We start from the raw sequence: 22,822 nt of genomic DNA, 5'->3' as shown, positions 1-22,822 counted from the left end.
AGGCCAGGAAAGCATCAAGTCATAGGGACAGGAAGCAGAAACTTTGCTAGTGGGTCACTAGGGGTGATAGTGAGTGGTGCCACTCCCATCGCCACCTCTCGATTCCTGGATCCTTGAGTCCTGGTTGGGAAAATAGCACCATAGATTGGATGCTGATTCGGAGCATATGCAGACTCCTGGAGAACCGTGCCCCAGCCTACAATGTAATGCTACCTTGTTGGCACTGAGCCCAAGTCTTCAAATGTCTATCCCACTGCACTACCAAACCAGCTGCTTCAGGGTGGTGGGACACATGGGAAAACCAGTGAATTCCATTGGCATGGATCCATCGCTGTGCTTTATTTCCTGAAAAGTGAGTTCCTTGGTCAGAAGGAACGCCACGAGGAACACCATGATGGTGGATAAGGCCTTCGGTAAGTCCACAGACAGTAGTTTTGGCAGAAACATTGCATGCGGGGAAGACAATTCCATAGGCAATTCCATTTGTCTGGTAGGACAAAATGCTCTTTCCCATAATGGAACAATTGTACTCAACCTGCCACTAGGTATCTGGCTGATCACCTCAGGAAATGTTGCCATCCCGGGGGCTCAGGGTTGGTCTCTGCTCCTGGCAGGCTGGGCACTCAGAAGTGGCCATAGCCAGATCGGCCTTGGTGAGTCAGAAAGTTCATGATGCTGAGCCCCTGCATAACTTCCATTCCTGCCACACGGCCACATGGTTCATGAGCCCACTGGGCAATAGCAGGGGTGGCTGGGGAAAGAGCCTGCCTGGAATCCATGGTACAGGTTATCCTATCCACTTGACTATTAAAATCCTCCTCTGCTGAGGTCACTCTTTGGTAAGCATTCACACGGCACATAAATATCTTCACACTTCCTCCCATTCAGTGAGGTCTAGTCACATACTTCTTTCCCAAATTTCTTTGTCATGAATTTTCCGATCGTCTTCCTTCCAATTCTCTGACCATCCAAACAAACCATTTGCAACAGCCCATAAATCAGTATAAAATTGCATGTTTGGCCATTTCTCCTTCCAAGCAAAATGAACAACTAAGTGCTTGAAGTTTTGCCCACTGGGAGGACTTCCCTTCACCATTGTCCTTCAGGGATGTCCCAGAGGGATGGTAGTGTTGCAGCTGTCCCCTTTAGGTGGGGCCTGTATATTGTATAATCCAGGTCTAAGATATCTTCCTCTAGGGGTGTCTGGGTGGCTCAGTGGGTTAAGCATCTGCCTTTGGCTTGGATCATGAACCCAGGCTCCTGGGATTGAGCCCCAAGTAGGGTTCCCTGCTTAGCAGGGGGAGTCTGCTTCTATCTCTCTGCCCCTCCCCATTGCCCGTGCTCTGTCTCTGTCTCTCCCTTTCATGAATAAATAAATAAATATTCATTTTAAGATTTATTTAAATAAATAAAATAAATCTTTATTTTAAAAAATTTATTCATGAGAGACACAGAAAGAGAGAGGCAGAGACATAGGCAGAGGGAGAACCAGGCTCCATGCAGGGAGCCCGATGTGAGACTCGATGCCAGAACTCCAGAATCCTGCCCTGAGCCGAAGGCAGACTCTCAACTGCTGAGCCACCTAGGCATCCCAATAAATAAATAATCTTTTTATTTTTTTTAACGATTTTATTTATTTATTCATGAGAGACACACAGAGAGAGGCAAAGACACAGGCAGATGGAGAAGCAGGCTCCATGTAGGGAGCCTGATGTGGGACTCAACCCTGGGGACTCCAGGATCATGTCCTGGGCTGAAGGCAGGCACTAAACCACTGAGCCACCCAGGGATCCCTATAAAATCTTAAAAAAAAAAAAAAAAAAAAAGATCGCTTCCTCTGTTAGCTGATCATGTTCATAATAAACTTCACATGAAGCTGTAGACACAGATATAGGAGACAGAAGGCAACATAGCACAGGTGGGGACCATGGGCGTTTGGGCTACTTCTTGCAGCTTCTTATTTGTGCTTTTGGGATCTGCTTGGACCAGATCTTATATTTTTACCACTACCATTGAGTGTTGCTGTGCATACCCACCTTCACAGGTTGATGTGTCAGACAATATCAAGTTCATGATAGGTAGCTCAGGTCATGTGGTAACTTTGTGGCCCATGGTGAAGTATTCAGTTCTTACTAAGGCCCAGTAGCAGGCCTAAAGTTGTTTTACAAAAGGAAGGTAGTTATCTGCAGAGGATGGCAGGGGTTTGCTCCCAAATCCTAAGGGCCTGCACTGTGGTTCACTTATGGCATCCCTATCAGCCACTGCCACTTAGAGCACCATTGTAATTGCTGGATCTCATGGCTCAAGTGGCAGAACAAGTTGCAAGGCAGCCTGGGCCTGTTGCAAAGCCTTCATGTGCTCCGGGCCTCCCCTTAAAACTAAGTTTTCTGAGTCACCCAGTAAACAGGCCACAGGAGCACACCCAAATGAAGAATCTGTTTGCCTCCAAGATCAAAGAGGCCCACTAGGTGTTGTGCCTCTTTTTTGGTTGTGGTAGGGGCCAGATGTGACAACTTATCCTTCACCTTATATCTCTCACGCCATTGGATCTCTAGAAATTTCACTGAGGTAGAGGGTCTCTGAAATTTTGTCAGATTTACTTCCCATCTTCTGATATGTGACTATCTTACCAATAAATCTGGAGGATTTTCTCCTTACTCACTAGGCTCAATCAACACAATGCTATCAATGTAATGGCCTAGTGTGGTACCCCGTGGAAGGGAAAGACAATCAAGATTCCCAATACCTAAATTATGACATAAGGCTGGAGAGTTGATATACCCCTGAGATGGGACAGTGAAGGTGTACTTCTGGCTTTGCCAGCTGAAAGCAAACTACTTCTGGTGGGCCTTATGGATAGGATTGGAGGAAAAGACATTTGCCAGCCCAATAGCTACACACCAGGTACCAGGGGGTGTGTTAATTTGCTTAAGCAATGAAACCACATTGATAGAACAGCTGCAGTTGGAGTTACAACCTGGTTAAGCTTGCAATAATCCACTGTAATTCTGCAAGCTCCATCCTCTGCACAAGCCACAGAGGAGAGGTGAATGGGAATGTAGTAAGAATTACCACTCCTGCATCTTTCAGGTCATTGGTGGTGGCACCAATCTCCGGAATCCCACGAGTGCAGGATTGCTTCAGTTTTACCATTTTCTTAGTAGAGACAATTCTAGTGGCTTTCCCTTTGCTATTTCCACCATAAAAACCATTACTCAGAGGGATCCCTGGGTGGCTCAGCGGTTTGGTGCCTGTCTTTGGCCCAGGGAGTGATCCTGGAGTCCCGGGATCGAGTCCCGCGTCGGGCTCCCTGCATGGAGCCTGCTTCTCCCTCTGCCTGTGTCTCTGCCTCTCTCTGTCTCTCATGAATGAATAAATAAAATCTTAAAAAAAAAAAACCAAAACATTGCTCAGGGAACTTATGTGAAGATTCTGCTAAGTTTATCTATTCCAATTGTGCATTCTAGAACCGGGGAAATAAGCACAGGATGGGTTTGGGGACTCACTGGACCCATATCTCACCTCCAGAAGGCCCTACTCTGACTGGTGTACAGCAGTGACATTTTGGGTCTCCTGGAATTAGTGTCATTCAGAGCCAGTTTCCAGTAATCCCTGAAAGGCCTGATTATTGCAGTTTCCCCAACACACAGTCACGCTAGTAAAGGGCCGTGGGTCCCATGGGAGAGACTGAAAGATTAATAGTGTAGTTTTCACTAGTGTACTGGAGTCCTTCCTCAGCCTTCCCTTTTTATTCAAGGGACTTGGGTTTGTGAACTGGCTCAAGTCCAGAAGTAGATGGAGGGTCTGTGGCTCTCTGTTTTGATGGTTCAAGATTTTTTTTTTCACTCGATCTAGAACTCTTCTGCTTATACAGAACAAATAAGAATTTAGTAAGCTGGGATCCCTGGGTGGCGCAGCAGTTTGGCGCCTGCCTTTGGCCCAGGGCGCGATCCTGGAGACCCGGGATCGAATCCCACATTGGGCTCCCGGTGCATGGAGCCTGCTTCTCCCTCTGCCTGTGTCTCTGCCTCTCTCTCTCTCTCACTGTGTGCCTATCATGAATAAAAAAAATTAAAAAAAAAAGAATTTAGTAAGCTTCCCATCGATTTTACTTCTGGGAGTACCATGATCAACTAGTCCAAAATACAGAATAGTCTATTGCTTAGACTATTCTGATGGCTCCTTTGACTCTGCTATCCATTTTGGTAACCACATCTACCTTGCCTTTGGTTGTTGAATGCCACTACTGGGCTCCTACCACTCCAAAGTCCAATTACTCTCACTACATTTAGGTTTCCCAATTCAATGGCAACAGTTGCCACTGTAAGCTCTGGTCTACAAAGTTGAGTGATCAGAGAGCTCTTCAAGGATGCTGAGGCTCCCCTCTACCCCTGCCCCCACAAATTCACTTCTCACAGTCATGCTGAAAGGTGTGTCATCTGGACCCTCTGAGGGTGATCTTAAATGACAATCCACTCTAACATTTCAATCTCTGGTAAGTCTTTGACTTCTTTTCTCTATTGTAAACCACAATTACTATTAAATTGTTTATTTCTCCTTTCAATTTTATCCCAATTTGCTTTATGTATTTTGGGACTTTGTTGTTAGGTGCATACATCTTTATAATTATCATATCTTCCTAATAGATGAAATCTAAATAAAATCTTAATAAAATAAAATGTTAATTAAAAAATAGGGATTCCTGGGTGGCGCAGCGGTTTGGCGCCTGCCATTGGCCCAGGGCGTGATCCTGGAGACCCGGGATTGCATCCCACATCGGGCTCCCGGTGCATGGAGCCTGCTTCTCCCTCTGCCTGTGTCTCTGCCTCTCTCTCTCTCTGTGTGACTATCATAAATAAATAAAAAAAATTAAAAAAAAATAAAGTGAGTCTCTTGTAGACAGCATCTAGTTGGATCGGTTTTTAAAATATTTTATTTATTTATATTTTTAAAAATATTTTATTTATTTATTTATGAGAGACATACAGAGAGAGAAACAGAAACATATGCAGGGGGAGAAGTAGGCTCCATGCGGGGAGCCTGATGTGGGACTTGATCCTAGATCCTGGGATCATGCCCTGAGCCAAAGGCAGACACTCAACCGCTGAGCCGCCCAGGGGTCCCTATTTATTTTCATTTTAAAAAAGATTTTACTTATTTGAGAGAGAGAGAGAGAGAATGAACATGAGCCAGGGGAGGGGCAAAGGGAGAGGGAGAAGCAGGCTTCCAGCTGAGCAGGGAGCCTGACTTGGGGCTTTTTCCCAGGACCCTGAGGTCATGACTTGAGCCAAAGTCAAATGCTCATTATTCTCATGAATAAAATCTTTAAACAACAACAACAAAAAAATCTTTAAACAAACAAACATCAATAACAACAACAAAACAAAGTCAGACTCTTCATCCAGGTGCCCCTAGTTGGATTGTTTTTTTAAATCCATCTGACAATCTCTGCCTTTTTTTTTTTTTAAGATTTATTTATTTATTTATGATAGAACAGAGAGAGAGAGAAAGAGGCAGAGACACAGGAGGAGGGAGAAGCAGGTTCCATGCCGTGAGCTCGACGCGGCACTGGATCCTGGGACTCCAGGATCGCGCCCCGGCCAACGACACAACGACAGGCAGGCGCCAAACCACTGAGCCACCCAGGGATTCCCCGCCCCCCCCCCCCCCCGCCTTTTTTTTTTTTTTAAGATCGTATTTATTCATGAGAGACACACAGAGACAGGCAGAGACACAGGCAGAGGGAGAAGCAGGCTCCCCACAGGGAGCCCGCTGCAGAACTCAATGCCAGGTCCCCAGGATCATGACCCGAGCCCAAAGGCAAATGTTCAACCATTGAGCCACCCAGGTGTCCCTCTTTTTTTTTTTTTTAAAGAGATTTTATGTATTCATGAGAGACAGAGAGAGGCAGAGACATAGGCAGAGGGACAAGTAGGCTCCCTGCAAGGAGCCTGAAGTGGAACTCGATCCCAGAACCCCAGAATCAACCACTGAGCCACCCAGGTGGCCCTAATCTACTTACATTTAAGTAATTCCAGATAAGGACTTATTTCTGCCATGCTGCTACTAGTTTTCTATATGGCTCTATCTTCCCCCCCTCCCCCACAATTCCTCCGCTACCACCTTCATTTTCAATAATGTTTTAGTATATCATCCAAAATGTCATTTTGCAAATGTGACTGTACCTAAAAAATAAAGAGGAAATCTTTAGAAGTGGAAATGCTAAGTCAAAGGAGGGGAGGAAAAGGCATTTAAATCTGTGATAGGTGTTACCAGATTGGTCTTAAATGCTTCTATCAATTCAATTGACTATTCCAAAGAGGACTTTGTGTTTTATTGAAACCATCCATTGGCTTGTTGGAATTTCCTCTTAAACTCTGTTTTTCTGGGAACCTAATTATTTAATTTCTCTATTCCCACATTTTAGTGCATAGTAGGAGGCCAGAAAAGATGTAAAGAAAGAAAAAGGAATCTCTTATCATGTAATGACAGGAATATTGGAAAACGAGAAACCATGCAGAATCAGGAACTTTTAGTGTAGCTGTGCAAACCAGGAGCCCTGTGAACTGACTTCAGTTATTTAGAAGGCCCCAGAATCTTGCAACAAAAAGGGAAGTGGATGTGGAGAGGTTTTCCCAGTCACTATATAAAAAAGGAAGCTGAGGCTTGAAGTTAATAAACCAGTAGCTGAACTTGGACAAACTTTTACTGAGCACCTACTGTGTCGGGGCATTATTCTCCCCTTGGGAAAGATTGTGTAATGTGAACAAGCCAACTTCTGTGCATGTTGAAATTTTTTTTTATAAATACTTCAGGAAGTGAATAGTAGTGCATGTATTCTTCATCTCACTTTTTTTCCCCCAACATTTTATTTATTTTTAAAATTTATTTATTTATGATAGTCACACACACAGAGAGAGAGAGAGAAAGAGAGGCAGAGACACAGGCAGAGGGAGAAGCAGGCTCCATGCACCGGGAGCCGGATATGGGATTCGATCCCCGGTCTCCAGGATCGCGCCCCGGGCCAAAGGCAGGCGCCAAACCGCTGCGCCACCCAGGGATCCCTTCCCCAACATTTTAAAAAAGATTTTATTTTTAAGCAATCTCTACATGGAACGTGGAGCTCGAACTCATCACCCAGAGATCAAGTGACAGGCTCCACACAGAGAGCCATCCAGAAGCGCTTCTTCATCCCATCTTAATGGATAGTATTTCCCTTTCCCAGGGGTGGAAACTCTAGACTCAGAGAAGTGAAGTCACTTGTACAAAATCACACAGCTAGCAGGTGTCCAGGTCAGGATTTCACCCCAAAGCAAGCACTCCCAATCACTTTGGTATAGCCTCTGAATAATAAGATTAAAAATTATTAATTATGCAATTATAATTAATGTAACCTATAATTACAATATATTATTATAGCTAATGTAATAATTACTATATTAATAATTGGGATTATTGTTATTATGATTATCGTCCGAAGCAGCAGCAACCACCATTGCCCTGTGGCCAACCTCCATGCTAAGGACTGTCCCCATTCTTTTATTCAAACGAATACTGAGCATCTATCTGTGCTATGCCAGGACCCCCATTTTACAGATGGGGAAATTGAGGCCCAGGGAGCTTCTCCCAGAGATGGAGGTACACTGTCCCTGCCAAGCATCCTCAACTGGGTGTTCCGAGACCACCTTTGTAAAGCAACCTGGTAGTGCTCAATTCACGTGAGGCACTGTAGCCACCGCACCGGTGCAACTACCTCGGTCTCGCCGCCCCGCGCCGCTGAACAGCGGTTGGGGCGGGACCACGTCCTCGTGCGGCCGCCGCGACGGCGGTTACAAGACCCGCCCCCTGCGCGTGCGCTCTGAGTGTTCCGCCGGCGCGCTCAGCTGCGGGCGTCCGGGCGCGGTTGGAGGCGTCCGCGAGGAGCGCGCGCGCCTGCGCCGGCGTCGGGCTCGCGCACGCGCACCTGCGCCGGCGTCGGGCTCGCGCACGCGCACGGCAGCGGCAGCGGCGGCGGTTCCTGCCGGGGGCTGCAAGCGGCGGGCGGCTCCGAGGGGAGCAGAGGCGCTGAGGGGCTCGGCGGCAGCAGCGGAGGCTCGGCACGCGTGGCTCTTGGCCCAGCTCGCGCCGCGGAGGGCGTTTCAGTCCGGTTCAGGAGCGTGGGCGCGGCAGCGGTGGTGGCCCGAGGCCTGCGGCCTAGGCCTCAGCGCGGCGGCGGGCTCGAGTGCGGCGCGGAGCCGGCCTGAGGGCCCTACTCGGCGGCGCCATGAGCGTGGAGGCGTACGGGCCCAGTTCTCAGACGCTCACCTTCCTGGACACCGAGGAAGCCGAGCTGCTCGGCGCCGACACACAGGGCTCGGAGTTCGAGTTCACCGACTTCACCCTCCCCAGTCAGACGCAGACGCCCCCGGGTGGCCCCGGCGGCCCCGGAGGAGGTGGCGCGGGCGGCCCGGTCGGCGCGGGCGCGGGCGCTGCGGCCGGACAGCTGGACGCGCAGGTGAGCGGCACATGGCGGCGCCGGAAGCCCGGGCTGGGCCGCGGCGCCCGGGAGCCTGCTCGGGGTCCTGCCCTCTGGCCGGGTCCGGAGTAACCTGTCTCGGGTCCCCGACTCAGGCCCGGCCCGGGCTGACCTTCCTCGAGTCTCCCATTCCGGCCGGGCCCGGAGTAACCTGCCCCGGTTCTCCGTCTCCAGCTGGGCCTGGGTAGTTCTGTTTGGAGTCCGGCTGTGGTTGGGTCCGGGTGATCTGCTCAGGATCTACCTCAGGCCGCATCTTAGGTCACCTGCCCGAGGTCCCTTCCGGGCGTGTCCGAGGTGACCTGCCGTCGGTCGGTCCCTGGCCAGGTTGGGGATGACCTGTCCCCGAGTTTCCCTCCTGCTGCGTTCGTGCCCTGCTCAAGCCAGCGCCGGAGTGATCTGCCTGGGTTCCCCCACTGGCCGATCCGTCCTCCCTGCCCCACGCCCCCACCTGTGGTCCCAGCACCGCCCCCCCCCCCCCCAATCATGCTTACTGAGCCGCGGGTTCAAATTTCCCCGGGCCCTGGGACGCTGGAGAGGAGAGGGTCGAAGCTCCTGCAGCAGAAACCGATTTTTTGCCACCTATCGAGACCCCCATACTCGTTGGCTATTAAGATTATTCAAGAGACAGGTTGCGTTTTGTTTTTCCTCCTTGTATTGCCTGTTGCTGAAACCGACCTGTTATGTAACTCCACAGCCCTGCCTTGGAAAAGTTAGATTTGAGTTTGTTCCTCCAATGGGGTAGTGCTAGTGGGTTTTACATAAATGGTACTGCCACGTTGGAAAATTTTGTTTTTAATGAATGTTTTTAGTGAATGTTTAGGGGAAAGCTACTTGGATATTTTAAGTTTGGGTTATGGGAAGTATCACACTTACACTTCCTGAACCTAGGTCCCTGCTCTGGTGTGGCAGAGGGGACTGGCTGGGGTCTTGGGCTGGGATACCTTGTCACAGGTGTCCCTTGGTATGAGGACCCACCGTCAGGGCTGGGGGAGCCACACCATCTCATCCAGTGTGAGCTCAGACTGTCCTTGGGGGAGGAGGGCTTGCATTCTAGTTGATTGAGTCACTCCCGTGGGTAGACCACCCACTTGGATTTTCTTTTAGCCCCTAATAGAAGCAGAAAACATTTGACTCATTCTAACCTCAGATTCCTTAAAAATAGATGCCTGTTGGGTGGAGCATCAGGGAGAACAGGTGTGCAAGTATGTATGTTTTTTCAGTTTGGTTTACATATGGTGGAGGAAGGTAGAGAGGAGAGAGTTTGCCTGGAGAAATGAATGAGCGGCTGGCAGCTCATAACACCTGTAGTTTCATGTTCTGTAGACTTGTTTCCACAGCTGTAAAAAGGGAGTATAGAAGTTTTGTTACTTTTAAACATATGTGAAACCTGGCCTCATGTTTGGGTGGACCGGTTAGCACCGTCTATAACTTGTGTCCAGCATGGCCAGAAGGCTAAGGAGAAAAATCTCTCCATTGAGCAATGTGCCAGGATTCATGGCAGCTCAGGATTGGGAAAGGTAATTGTTTTATTGCAAATTCTTTTTAAACTGTAACTAATATAAAGCAGCAGCTCTGACTTCTAGTATTGTCCTTGCAGTTCTGTGTGATTAATTGTAGGGTGTGTCCTGCTCTTTAAGTTGAAATGATCTATTTTTCTGCACCTGGACACTGATCTATGTAAAACAAGAGCCTTAAACTCTCCAAATTAGGTAAAAGTTGCAGTTTAGCTCATTTGAGTTCTCATGACATCAAAAGGATTTATTTACCCTTCCTTGCCTTTAATTAACTCTGATCCACTCACCTGTAGCTTAACTTTTGTGTTTGGGGAATATCCTTTTTATTGCAAGAGAAGGCCCTAAGTTTGGAGGCAGGAAAGTCTGAATAGAATTGGAAAGTGGAAAAAAGTTGATTATTTCCTGTGCCAGTTGGTGGCATTGGCTGCCTGCAACATTTGGGATTTTCCTTATTTGTCCTCAGGAGTTGGCTGTATAGCTAACTGTACGATGGGGCTTCCAGAAAGACTCAAAAACCCATTCTGAATGCCTTTTGATTTTATCTTATTGGATAAGTGGCTGTGACTTATCAAATGCTGTGCAGCCACTTCTGTTTCACAGCTTTCCTGAGATAGAATTCATAACACCGTATGGTTTGCCAGTTTAGAGTATACAGTTCCGTACCTTTTAGTATATTCCCAGTTGTGCAGCCATCTCCATAATCAATTTTTGGACATTTTTCATCACCCTAAAAAGAAACCCCACAGCTCTTAGCCTGTTGGTCCTCCGTTCTCCAACCCCAGGCAACCTCTAATCTTAATGTCTTGGGTTTACCTACTGTGGACATTTGATAGAAATGACAATATATGGTCTTCTGTGTCTGGCATGTTTTCAAGGTTCATCCATGTAACACATGTCTACTCCCATTTGTTTCTGTGACTGAATATTTCACAGTATAAACAGACCACATTTTATTTATTCATTCATCTATTGGTGGATATTTGGGTTGTTTCCACTTTTAGCTATTATAAATAATGCTGCTGTGAACGCTTGTGTACAAGTTTCTGTGTGGCTGTAGGTGAAATTGCTGGGTTGTGTGGTAGCTCTGTGGGTAACCCTTCCAGGAGCTGCCAGATTGTTTCCCAACGTGCAGCCACATTTGATACCAGTTTTGCTCAGTTTTTTTTTTTTAAGATTTTATTTATTTATTCATGTGAGACACACACAGAGAGAGAGAGAGAGAGACAGAGACAGAGACACAGGCAGAGGGAGAAGCAGGCTTCATGCAGGGAGCCCGACGTGGGACCCGATCCCCGGTCTCCAGGATCACAACCTGGGCCGAAGGCGGCGCTAAATTGCTGAGCCACCTGGGCTGCCCGATGCTCAGTTGGTTTTACCTGAAAGCTTGTTTATTTCCCCCCCCCTTTTTTTTTTTTTTTTTTTTGAAAGCTTGTTTAGAGGCAGAATGTGTGTCACTGCCAGAGTAGGAGCCTTTGAGATCCTAGGATGACAAGGCTGACATAGCCCTGTCAAGTGTCCTTAAGACACAAGGGACCATTTTCTTTTGATTATCTGACTTTGCTGGGCCATTCCCCCACCCCTCAACGGGCAGGGAAAGGTAATTTCAGAAGTGCTTTGCATAATAGCTGGTGTTACAGTCGTTGGAATATTTCCTTTTGATGGTCAGTACTCTCAAGTTTTCTTCAAATATAGGTATTATGGTAGAAATCTGGGGATCCCTGGGTGGCTCAGCGGTTTAGCGCCTGCCTTTGGCCCAGGGCGTGATCCTGGGGTCCTGGGATCGAGTCCCACTTCGGGCTCCCAGCGTGGAGCCTGCTTCTCCCTCTGCCTGTGTCTCTGCCTATCGTGAATAAATAAATAAATAAATAAATAAATAAATAAATAAATAAATAAATAAATAAATAAATAAATCTTTGTTATGTTTTAAAAATAAATCTTAAAAAAAAAAAGAAATCTAAGAGTTGGGTACACTACCCAGCTAAAAAAAAAAAAAAGGAATGAAATATTAATACACACAATGATGTGGATGCATCTCAGAATAATTACACTGAGTAAAAGAAGCATTCTGACAAAGAGTATATACCTGTGATTCTTACTCTGTTCATATAAGGCTCTAGAAAGTGCTAACTAATAGTGATAAAAGGCAGATTAGTGGTTGGGGGAGGGAGAAAAAAAGGGAAGGATGACAGAGGGCATAAGAAGACTCGGTGATATGTTCATTATCTTGATTGTGGGTGTTTACATACATGGATGTTTGTCAATTTATAAAATTGTATCCTTTAAACATGCACTGTTGATTGTATGTCAGTTATACCTCAGTGAAACTCAAGACCATGTGGAGATATCACTACCCACTCATAAGAGTGGCTTAGATTCTTTAAGGGATCCCTGGGTGGCACAGCGGTTTGGCGCCTGCCTTTGGCCCAGGGCGTGATCCTGGAGACCCGGGATCGAATCCCACGTCAGGCTCCTGGTGCATGGAGCCTGCTTCTCCCTCTGCCTGTGTCTCTGCCTCTCTCTCTCTGACCATCATAAATAATAAATAAAAATTAAAAAAAAAAAAAGGCTGGAAAACCACTTGAAACAGTCATACCTTGCTGGTAGAATGGTTCACACCTCTGTGGCCCAGCAGAGAAACAAAGACAGTTGTCTACACCTGGGGCTGCTCTGAGTACTTATACCTGCTTTGTTTATGAGAGCCTTAGACTGGGACAACCCCAGTGACCATCAGCAGGTAAACAGGGGCTCTTCATCAGTTGTCTTTTTTTTCTTTTTTAAAGATTTTATTTATTTATTCATGAGAGAGGCAGGGACAGAGGCAGAGGGAGAAGCAGGCTCCATGCAGGGAACCTGATGTGGGACTTGATTCCGGGACCTCCTGATCACACCCTGAGCTGAAGGCAGATGCTCAACCACTGACCCACCCAGGCATCCTTTTTTTTTTTTTTTTTTTTAAAGTAGGTTCCGCCCAACATGGGGCTTGAAGTCATTACCCTAAGATGAAGAGTCTCCCTACCAGCTGTGCCAGTTTGGTTCCCCCATCAGTTGTAGTGCTGAGTACACTTGGGCTTGTTTTTCCTATTCAACTGGTAAGATACTTGGCTAGTAAAATACTTGGCTAAAGAGTTGCTAGCTTAGTCTTTAATACCATAGTCCTGGCTGCCTTCAGAATTCATCATGGAAGGCTGTCCTGACATATTCTTGAGCAGCCAGGTAAACAGATCATCTGCTTACTGGCTTGTAGCTTATGAAGAGGAGGAATGAGTTCAGTATAGTTCAGGGGTTCCTGAAAGTGGTGAGTTTAAAATTTGGCACTTTTTTCATCTGGTTTCATGAACACTCAGTTCAGCTGTGATATAAGCACACCTTGAGAAAATTGGAGATAAGACACGGGTAACCTTGCAGGAGCTCTGGCAAGTGTTTGGCACTTTCCCCTTACTGGATTTCCCTGGTTTGTTTCCAAAGGGTTCGGACTCAATGGGCAATTTGGGGAGAGGCAGGGCTTCTGTATCAGTCACATAAGTGAAATGACTCTTTCTTTATCCCAATTTCTTAACCCAGATGCAGTAGAATTGGGGGCAGAGTTAACACTAGTACACTGTCAATATTTACTAAAAAAGTTCTCTCTCCAGCTCCCACAACCAAAAAAAGGAGACATCTCTCTGATAGCTTTATTGAGGTATGATCACATACTACACAGTCTCTTATTTCTAAGTGTGCAGTTTAGTGTTTTTCTAGTAAATTGGCAGAGTTCAATCATCACACATTGTTCATTGTCTTTGATTTTCCTTCACTCCTCTTTTTCTTTTCTTTTCCTTCATTTTTTGCTCCTGTTAAACTTTGTAGTCTCTCTTCAATAGCTCTAATGTAGGGAAATGGAGTGACCCTGTGTTCGGCCACTCCCAGTCACATGTTGGGGAGATTCACCACCCTGTGTACCCAAGCCCTTCACTTGAGTTCAAAGTCAGGAACCGCGGCCTGGCCACACTGCTTTCAGGATGAGCCTGGGAACCTTCATATATCTTGTCAGGCCAACCTCTTCAGCTTGGTCCCTGGCTCTTGCCCTCTCAGCAGTTCCTGCTTCCTTGCCTTGCTGTGCTCTGTGAAGGCTGGGTGTCAAAGTAAATCCATTGCCATCTGTAGTTGTTTTGTTAGAAATGCCCAGACTGCAGTTGACCTTAGGGGTTATGACAGCCCAAAAGAGGGAGTGGTTTGCCCTGCCTTTGTGAATAGTGGTCCTTAAGTTGTTCAGGAGGGCATGCCTGCTAGGCAGAGGAGTGGGCATGGGACACTACTTTTGGCTTGGTTTAGATGGAGAGTGGGTACAGACTGGTATCCCATGCCAAGGGGTTTGGGCTTGATCCTGGAACCTCATTGAGCTGCTGATGGGTACCATGACCTCACTTGAGAGGAAGGGCCCTAAGATGGTGGGTGGACCTGGCAGAGTGTGGACAAGGCTGGAAGGGGAGCTCAGGCAGAGTGCATTGTGCTTGGATATGTGCCTGTGAGCACCAGGGAGTGTGTGAGCTATCACAGTACCAGGCAGCCAGAGTGGCCACTCCTCCTGGGATGTGTTCACTGCACTGGATAACCTGTTGCCCCTGAGTCCTCATAAGGAATTATGGCTAGAGCAGGCATTAGCTCCTGTGTGTGATTTTCATCAGAGCCCATGATCCTCCAAGAGTGAGGAAGGGCTCCACACTGGTGGGAGGTATGGGTGGGAATGGTGCTGGTCAGCCGACTCTTTGGAGGCACTACTTTGAGAGGAAGGGCGAGAAGCCCTGCAGAAGAGAAAGGCCCATCAGAGCAGCGTGCATAGAGGCTGGAGGGGGCAGATTGTGGGTAGTTGTGGGTTGCCACCCTGGCAGGGTGGTCTTTCAGTGGTATGGGATAGTCCTGACCACAGAAAAGGTCCTGACACCCAGCTCTGCTCAGTGGGACCCAGAACAGTGTGGCCTTGAAGGTGCAGAAGGGCAGCAAATCTGGCTGAGTCTTCAGTGTTCCCTTTTCTAGGTCTCTGGGTCTTATGCTCAGGGGGTCTTTGAACTCTTTTTGCCAGAGGAGCTTTCCTTGATAGCCAAATCCTGCTGCTTCCTCTGATAAAACACTGGGATGCTGAGAAAGGGTCATTGTTGGCTTTTAACATGCCTTGGTCTTGTAGCAGCTTGTGAGCTGGACTACAGAGCCAAGCCAGGCTTCTTAGGATTCCTCCAGACTTTTGCCAGGGTGGCTTCTAGACATAGGCTGCTTGCTGAGCTCTGCAGGTAGCCCTTTGTCACAACTGAGCATGGCACCCTCCATTCTGCTTAGCTCCTTGCAGAGCTCAGCGGCCAGGGATGACCGTGAATCTGGGGAGGTTGCTCTCTTTATCCTGGACTGGAAGGTATTTGGTCAGAGCTGTGCTTGTTTTCCATTAGTCTTTTTGAGTGCATGGCTCTATAGAGTTAATAACCCAGTTTCTAGGAGGCCACCTTGTCCATCTGTATTATGTAAAAATGTTGGTTATGAATTCTCTATGTAAAACAAACCTTGACCATCCATCTCCTCAATTCAGCAGTTGTGAAGATTTTCCTCTCCCCCTTTTTGTTCATTGCCAAATAGTTATAAAGTGAATCCAACATGTTATTTTACCCTTCCTTCTGAGATTGAGCCACATGAGCTAGCAATACACACTCATTTTGACCTTTCATATTTAGTGCGCATTTCTGGAAACAAAAAGTTTTTTTTTTTTTTTTTTTTTTTTTTTGGTCATTAGTACTGCTGTTGTCAGATGAACAGCACCGACAGTAGTTTTTGGAATCATCTAGTACTCGGGGCTTCCCTTTCTCCACAGTCAGATTCTTTACTTGTCAGAAAATGTCTTGGCTTGATCTGGGCCCCTGTGAGGCTCAGCGTTAATATGATTGTCTTGTCTTTTGTTCCTGCTCTCCAGGGCAGTCCCTCTCTCCTTTTCATGCCCCTGAGCTGGGGTCTGGATGGGGTTATTGTCCTGTGAGATGTCCTCGCTTCTGGACTGAACCCCCTTGTCACACACTGCCTTCTCCCTGCAGGTATGGAGTGGGCTTATTTGAGAGTGGCGATCCCAGGGCCGGGCAGACGGGCAGCCCAAGACTAGCTAGGGATGCCTCAGACATGTCAGGAATACTCAGCATTGAAATGAACCATAGGGCTAGATTCAGTCAGCATGCTGACCAGGAAAAGGGTCCATTGTAAAGAAGAGGCTGGTGAGGATCCTTTCTGTCCAGAAGCTGGGGACCAGGCTCTTGAGTTGGACCATGTGACGTCATCCTCATAGGTCAGAAATGGTTGAATCTCATCATTTACATGTGGTTAAAACTAAGGGGTTAAAGAAGGCTAAAGAGACATTACAAGTAATGTGTTAACTAGGTCTTGAATGTAAAAAATTACAAAGGACATTATTAGGATGTTGGGGAATTGTGACCATGCTCATTAGATAGCAATATTCTATCAATTTCATCAGTATTTTTCTCCAGTTGGAAGCTGTATTATGATTATATGGAGAAAGTGCTTTTCCTGGGGTCTGTGACTCTGAAATGAATCAGGAAAATAAAAGTGTGTGTGTGTAGAGGGGGAGAGCAAGCATGGCAAAATGTGAGTGGCTGGTGGATTCAGGTGACGGGTATGTGTTGTTCATTCTCTGTAGTTTTGGAACTTTCTCAAAAGCTGGGGGAAGGCCAGAACTTCTGTTATTAGCCTTTTCCTTAGGTAAGGCTTAGAGATTCTGCCACTCCCCTCTGCCTGGGGCCACACTGAGGGAAAGGGGACTTCCCACTCTTTTTATTTAAACCTTGAGATTAAAAAAAAAAAATACTTAAGGGATGCCTGGGTGGCTTGACAGGTTGGGCATCTGCCTTGGGCTCAGGGCGTGATCCTGGAGTCCTGGGATCGAGTCACACGTTGGGTTCCCTGCATGGAGTCTGCTTCTCCCTCTGCCTGGGCCTCTGCCCCTCTCTCTCTCTGTCTCTCTGTCTCTGTCTCTCTCTCTGTGTGTGTCTCATGAATAAATAAATAAAATTAAAAAAAAAAAAAAAGGGATCTCTGGGTGGCGCAGTGGTTTAGCGCCTGCCTTTGGCCCGGGGCGCGATCCTGGAGACCCGGGATCGAATCCCACGTCGGGCTCCCGGTGCATGGAGCCTGCTTCTCCCTCTGCCTGTTTCTCTGCCTCTCTCTCTCTGTGACTATCATTAATAAATAAAAAAAATAAAAAAAATAAAAATAAAGAAACACTTTTCAGACATTGAGGAGTCAATGTAGGTCTGAAGTGATTGCTCTTCCTGCTACTCTGATGTGCACAATCTTGAGTTCTGTACTTGGTTGTATGGAACTGTCCCTGGGCAGAAATTTCTGCCTGCAGCCTTGATCAGCTCAGCAGCTCATAGATATACTTCAAATAGCAGAGAAGGTGTACTTCAAACTCAGAGCAGAGGTGAGGGAATGAACTGTTTCCCCAGTGACGTGGTGCCTGGGGGTGGGCTTGGTGTGCCTGTGGTTGCAGGGGTGTCTTGCACCTCAGCCTGGCAGGCCTCAGGGATCCTGGCTGGAAGTGAGAGGTTGATAACCTCAGAGGACCTCAGTCCTGTACTGGCCAAAGACCAGGACCCTACAGTCCTCCTGTCAGGTTACCTGGCACGGGTTGTAAGACCTCTCTGTGCTCTCTAGTGCTTTGTTTTAACTAATTTAATTATAGCTTCTGGGGTCAAATATATTTTTGAAGTTAACGTTTATCTTAAAGCTTTCCAGAGAGTAGAGGGAGAAACTAACAACCTAGTTTTAGAAGCCAGTTTGTGTTGTGGCCAGATCATAGCTGGGCAGGAATGGGGCTGCATGGGAACTGGGAATATGTGTATGTGCTCATGTGTGTGCACGTGCACATGTTCCCCAACCAGGAAGCTGGAGGACTACTGGGGCTTTGGAAATCTGAACTCTTCTATCCAGCTTCCCCGGCTTTAGTGGAGGTGTGGAAAGTCTACCTGACCTTGTATCTGTATCATATTGTCCCCCAGGAATTCTGAGATTACACCTAAATTTCCTGCCCCTTACCTGAAGGGGTAAGTGTGGTACAGGGAGGGTCCCCACATGTCTGGTAGATGTATCCTTTGCTGGTTCATGCCTCTCCCTGGTTAGGGGAGGTGAACTGTGGGATCTGAGGCCCAGATAAGGCAAGAGTGGGTTGAAAGAGAGCACCTGGGTGGTATGCACTTTTCTATATTACTCTATGTACAAAGTTTGATATTTCAGGAAAGTAAAGATTCAGATATCACCAAGGACATTTATTTATATGTAAAAGCTTATGCAACCTGCTAAAAAAATTTAGGAGTTGTTCTGGACAAATAATCTGTAAACATTTTCTTCAGGGACTAGATAATAAATATTCTAGACTTTACAGGAGAAGCAGCACAATTGAGGATATTATTAGGCACTTAATCCAGCCATTTAAAAATGTAAGTACTGTTCTGAGCTTGAGAGGTGGGCCCATATGCTGATTCCTTCCTAGACCACCTTCTTAGGTGATCTTGGGTTTTAAGGTGTTTTTCTGCTGAGATTAGATTGGAAAAGTACCACGTTTCTCTCTGGAAAGATGAAAGCTGATCAAAGTTAAGTCATAAAAGGTGTCAATATCCATTTATCTAAGTTCAGGTTATCAGATCTATGGAAAGAACACTTTTAGATCAAGTAAAAAGAAGTTTGAGTTTCTTTTTTTTTTTTTTTTTAATTTTTATGTTATGATAGTCACAGAGAGAGAGAGAGGGAGAAGCAGGCTCCATGCACCGGGAGCCCGATGTGGGATTCGATCCCGGGTCTCCAGGATCGCGCCCTGGGCCAAAGGCAGGCGCCAAACCGCTGCGCCACCCAGAGATCCCTGAGTTTCTTAATATTCTTAAAAACTTTGTTACCTCGGGGATCCCTGGGTGGCTCAGTGGTTTAACACCTGTCTTTGACCCAGGGCATGATCCTGGAGTTCTGGGATCGAGTCCTGCATTGGGCTCCCTGCATGGAGCCTGCTTCTCCCTCTGCCTGTGTCTCTGCCTCTCTCTCTCTCTGTGTGTGTGTGTGTGTGTCTCATGAATAAATAAATAAATCTTTAAAAAAAACAAAAACAACTTTGTTACCTCAAGTATTTGGGAAAGCAGTGTATTGAGTTGAAGTGGGATCACAGATGTCAGTTTCTAATTGTTGCCTTCTGAAGTGTGATATATATACTTCCTTCACTGCCATAAGGTTAAATCCTGGTGCCATAACTTGTCACATACACTGTGTGTGCCTAGGGGCAATCATACCAGGAGACCTTGTGAGCGAGCAGCGCTGGCCCTATGAGTAGCCTCACACATAGTATTGCCACTGCATGTGTCAGGGGAAGCCAGAGGGGTGACTTTTTGAAATGATAGCCAACTACCAGAATTTCAGAGGACAACACAACAAAAAAACCTTAACAATCAATTAAAAATGGGCAAAGGACTTCAGTAGACATTTCTCCAAAGAAGATACACAAGTGACCAACAAGCACGTGAATAGATGGTCAGCTTCATTAGCTATCAGAGAAATGCAGATGAAAACTACAATGAGATCACCTCACATTCACTAGGATGGCTATTTAAAAAAAAAAAACCACACACAGAAAAGAATGATAATGAGTATCCATGAGGCTGTGGAGAAGTTGGAACCCTTGTGCACTGTGGGTGGGAATGGAGAATGCGTAGCCTCTGTGGAAAATACTATGGCAGTTCCTCAAAAATAGGACACACAGAATTACCGTAAGATCTAGCAAGCCCATTTCTGGGCGTATCCCCAAAAGAATTGAAAGCAGGGATTTGATAATTTGTATATATACTATGTTCACAGCAGCCAAAAAGTAGAAGAAACCCAAGTCCCCACTGAAGAATTAATGGATAAGCAAAATGTATATCCATAGAGTGGAATGTTATTCAGCCTTAAAAAAGGAACTTTTTTTTTTTCTTTGAGCACACATGTGAGTGGGTGATGATGGGGGGGGGGAGCAGATGGAAAGAGAGAATCTCAAGCAGGCTCTACACCCAGTGTGGAGCTCAGTCTCACAACCCTGAGATCATAATTTGAGCTGAAATCAAGAGTCAGATGCTTAACTGACTGAGCCACCCAGGTGCCCCAGCTTTAAAAGAGGACATTCTGACACCTACTACAACATGAGTGAATCTGAAGACATTATGCTATGTGACATAAGCTGGTCACAAAAAGACAAATACTATGAGACTATTTATATGAGGTCTCTAGGGTAGTCAGATTCACAGAAACTAGAATGGGGGGCTTCAGGGGCTGGGGGAGGGGAATGGGGAGTTGGTGTTTAATAGGGACAGTTCCAGTTTGGGAAGATGAAAAAGTTCTGGAGATAGATGATGGTGATGGTTGCAGAATAATACGAATGTATTTAATGCCATTGAGCTGTACACTTAAAAATGGTTGCAATGGTACAGTTTATATTGTGTGTATTTTACCATAATTTTAAAAAGATATCAGGGATTCACAAATGCTAATGATTATGTTATAGCACTAATCTGCATTAAAATCCAAAAGTTAATTTTGATTTTTCTTTGAAAAAACTTTTTCTTGGGATCCCTGGGTGGCGCAGCGGTTTAGTGCCTGCCTTTGGCCCAGGGCGCGATCCTGGAGACCCGGAATCGAATCCCATATCGGGCTCCCGGTGCATGGAGCCTGCTTCTCCCTCTGCCTGTGTCTCTGCCTCTCTCTCTGTGTGACTATCATAAATAAATAAAAATTATAAAAAAAAAAAAAACTTTTTCTTTCTTCAAACAAAGCATGGTTTTCTTGCATTTCAATTGGTTGTTGCCTACCTGAAAAAAGTACATTAAAGTAGTGGCAGAGGCTGTGAAATACGGTTCTGGTCTGGGCTGAGACCATTATAGACACAGGTTTAGACCTCCTACTTACAACCCAAATGCACCACTGCAATTTTTGGAACACCCCCTGAGGGGCATAGCACTCCTGATTCTGGACTTCTGCATTCCCAAGAGAACTGCTATCTTTATCTCTCTTTTTTTTTTAATATTTTTTTTCTTTATTTATTTATGATAGTCACACAGAAAGAGAGAGGCAGAGACACAGGCAGAGGGAGAAGCAGGCTCCATGCACCGGGAGCCTGACATGAGATTCGATCCCGGGTCTCCAGGATCGCGCCCTGGGCCAAAGGCAGGCGCCAAACCGCTGCGCCACCCAGGGATCCCCTCTTTATCTCTTTTTAAAAGATATTATTTATTTTGTTGAGAGAGAACACTGCGGAGGGAGAGGAGGAGGGAAAGAATCCTAACCAAACTGAGCAGCATAGAACCCGACGTGGGGGTGGGGGGTGCACAGTCCCACCACCTTGAGATCGTGACCTGAGCTGAAACCAAGAATCCAATGTTCAACCGACTGAGCCACCCAGGTGCCCCTGAGCTGCTGTCTTTAGAATCTTACAGGTTCCTTGGCTGGAGCAGTAGACAGGGAAAAAGGCCCTACGGTGCTGCTGGCTTGAGTGGGCCCACATGGCATAACTCAGGTGGCAGGGGCTTTTTGAGGGAAGGAGACCAGTGTCAGATCTTGTCTCACAGAGAGACCTGGTGCCTGCCCTGGGGTTGCCCTGTCATTCCTCCCTGTCCTCATCACCACTCCACTCTCCCGCTGCCTGACCCAGCCTTGTGTGGAGATGTGTCATCTCCTCCTTCTGTGGGGAGAGATGACAAGGACTGTTGACCGCCACCTGAGGTTCCTGGAGGTGGCTTTAGGAATGCCTGTTACTCTCTGGCAAACTGAATCTATGTGCCTCTGAATGGACATTTGACCTCAGAAGTGCCTGTGAAATTCATGGCTTACTGTTAAAATCGCCTGTTTTATGCTTTTGCTGTTGTAACATACAAAAGGTAATATGTGGAGAAAGTTTATAGCCTCATTTTGGAAGGTTGTCTTAAACATGGAACTTATGATTCATAATGAAGAAAGGCTGCCCTCCAGAGAGGGAAACTGGCAGTGGAGGAAATACTAACGAGAGAACTGCTGTCCCACATCTCCAGTGTACACAACCTTTACTTCTGGCTTAGGCTTTGACAGGACCCTTCTCTGTGGTGGGATTCCAGGCTGTCTGGCCTGACATGTGCAACTGTCCCCAGAGGGGATTGCAACTGCTTTGTAAAAAGTCATCTTGCTCCTCCTTGTGGCCCTCAGTCATGGGAACGAAGTGTTTTCTTCAGCATCCTGGTTGGGTCATGTCTCCGTGACCAGATGGGGTTGGACCTGGATATGCAAGAGGCATGGTGGATGACCTAGGCCACCAGCACCCTGTTTTTGACCAGGTAGGTTAAATAGGGAGGCAGAGAGTGGGAAAACTCCAATCAGAAGAAGCTGAACTGTTTCAAAGTAGTGAGCAGGCCATTGCTTCATGGAAAGGTGCTTGTGGCTGCTCATTTGGGGAGAAGCCGTGTGCCTGGGCTAAGGCCCAAGAGCTGCAGCCTTGCATGGTGATGCTGCTATTCTGCTGTAGGTCGGTGGACCAGAGGGCATTCTGCAGAATGGGGCCGTGGATGACAGCGTGGCCAAGACCAGCCAGTTGTTGGCTGAGTTGAACTTTGAAGAAGATGAAGAAGATACCTATTACACAAAGGATCTCCCTGTACATGCCTGCAGGTAAGGGCGGATGGCAGAGGCACAGACTCACCTCCCAGAGCTTTTGCATTCCAGGTGGATTTGCTGGCTTTAGAAGTCCATCTAAGACTAAACTGTGACATTTGGTATTACAAAAATAAGG

General features: G+C 46.7%; 1 protein-coding gene across 2 annotated transcripts in view; it reads left to right on the top strand.

Annotated features, from left to right (window-relative positions):
• The first annotated feature begins 7,999 nt into the window (after positions 1–7,999).
• UPF1 (UPF1 RNA helicase and ATPase) overlaps positions 8,000–22,822 on the top strand; it is a 37,533-nt gene continuing 22,710 nt past the window's right edge. For both annotated transcript variants that reach the window (XM_055342975.1, XM_055342974.1), the window contains exons 1-2: positions 8,000–8,494; positions 22,559–22,701. In XM_055342975.1, coding sequence (XP_055198950.1) covers positions 8,264–8,494; positions 22,559–22,701 — 374 coding nt within the window. In that variant the 5' untranslated portion in view covers positions 8,000–8,263. The remainder of the gene's footprint in view (positions 8,495–22,558; positions 22,702–22,822) is intronic.

Source organism: Nyctereutes procyonoides, unplaced genomic scaffold, assembly GCF_905146905.1.
Source record: "Nyctereutes procyonoides isolate TBG_1078 unplaced genomic scaffold, NYPRO_anot_genome, whole genome shotgun sequence".
NCBI lineage: Eukaryota > Metazoa > Chordata > Mammalia > Carnivora > Canidae > Nyctereutes > Nyctereutes procyonoides.
Note: the sequence above shows the minus strand (reverse complement) of the source record. Positions and strands in the feature narration are given on the sequence as shown.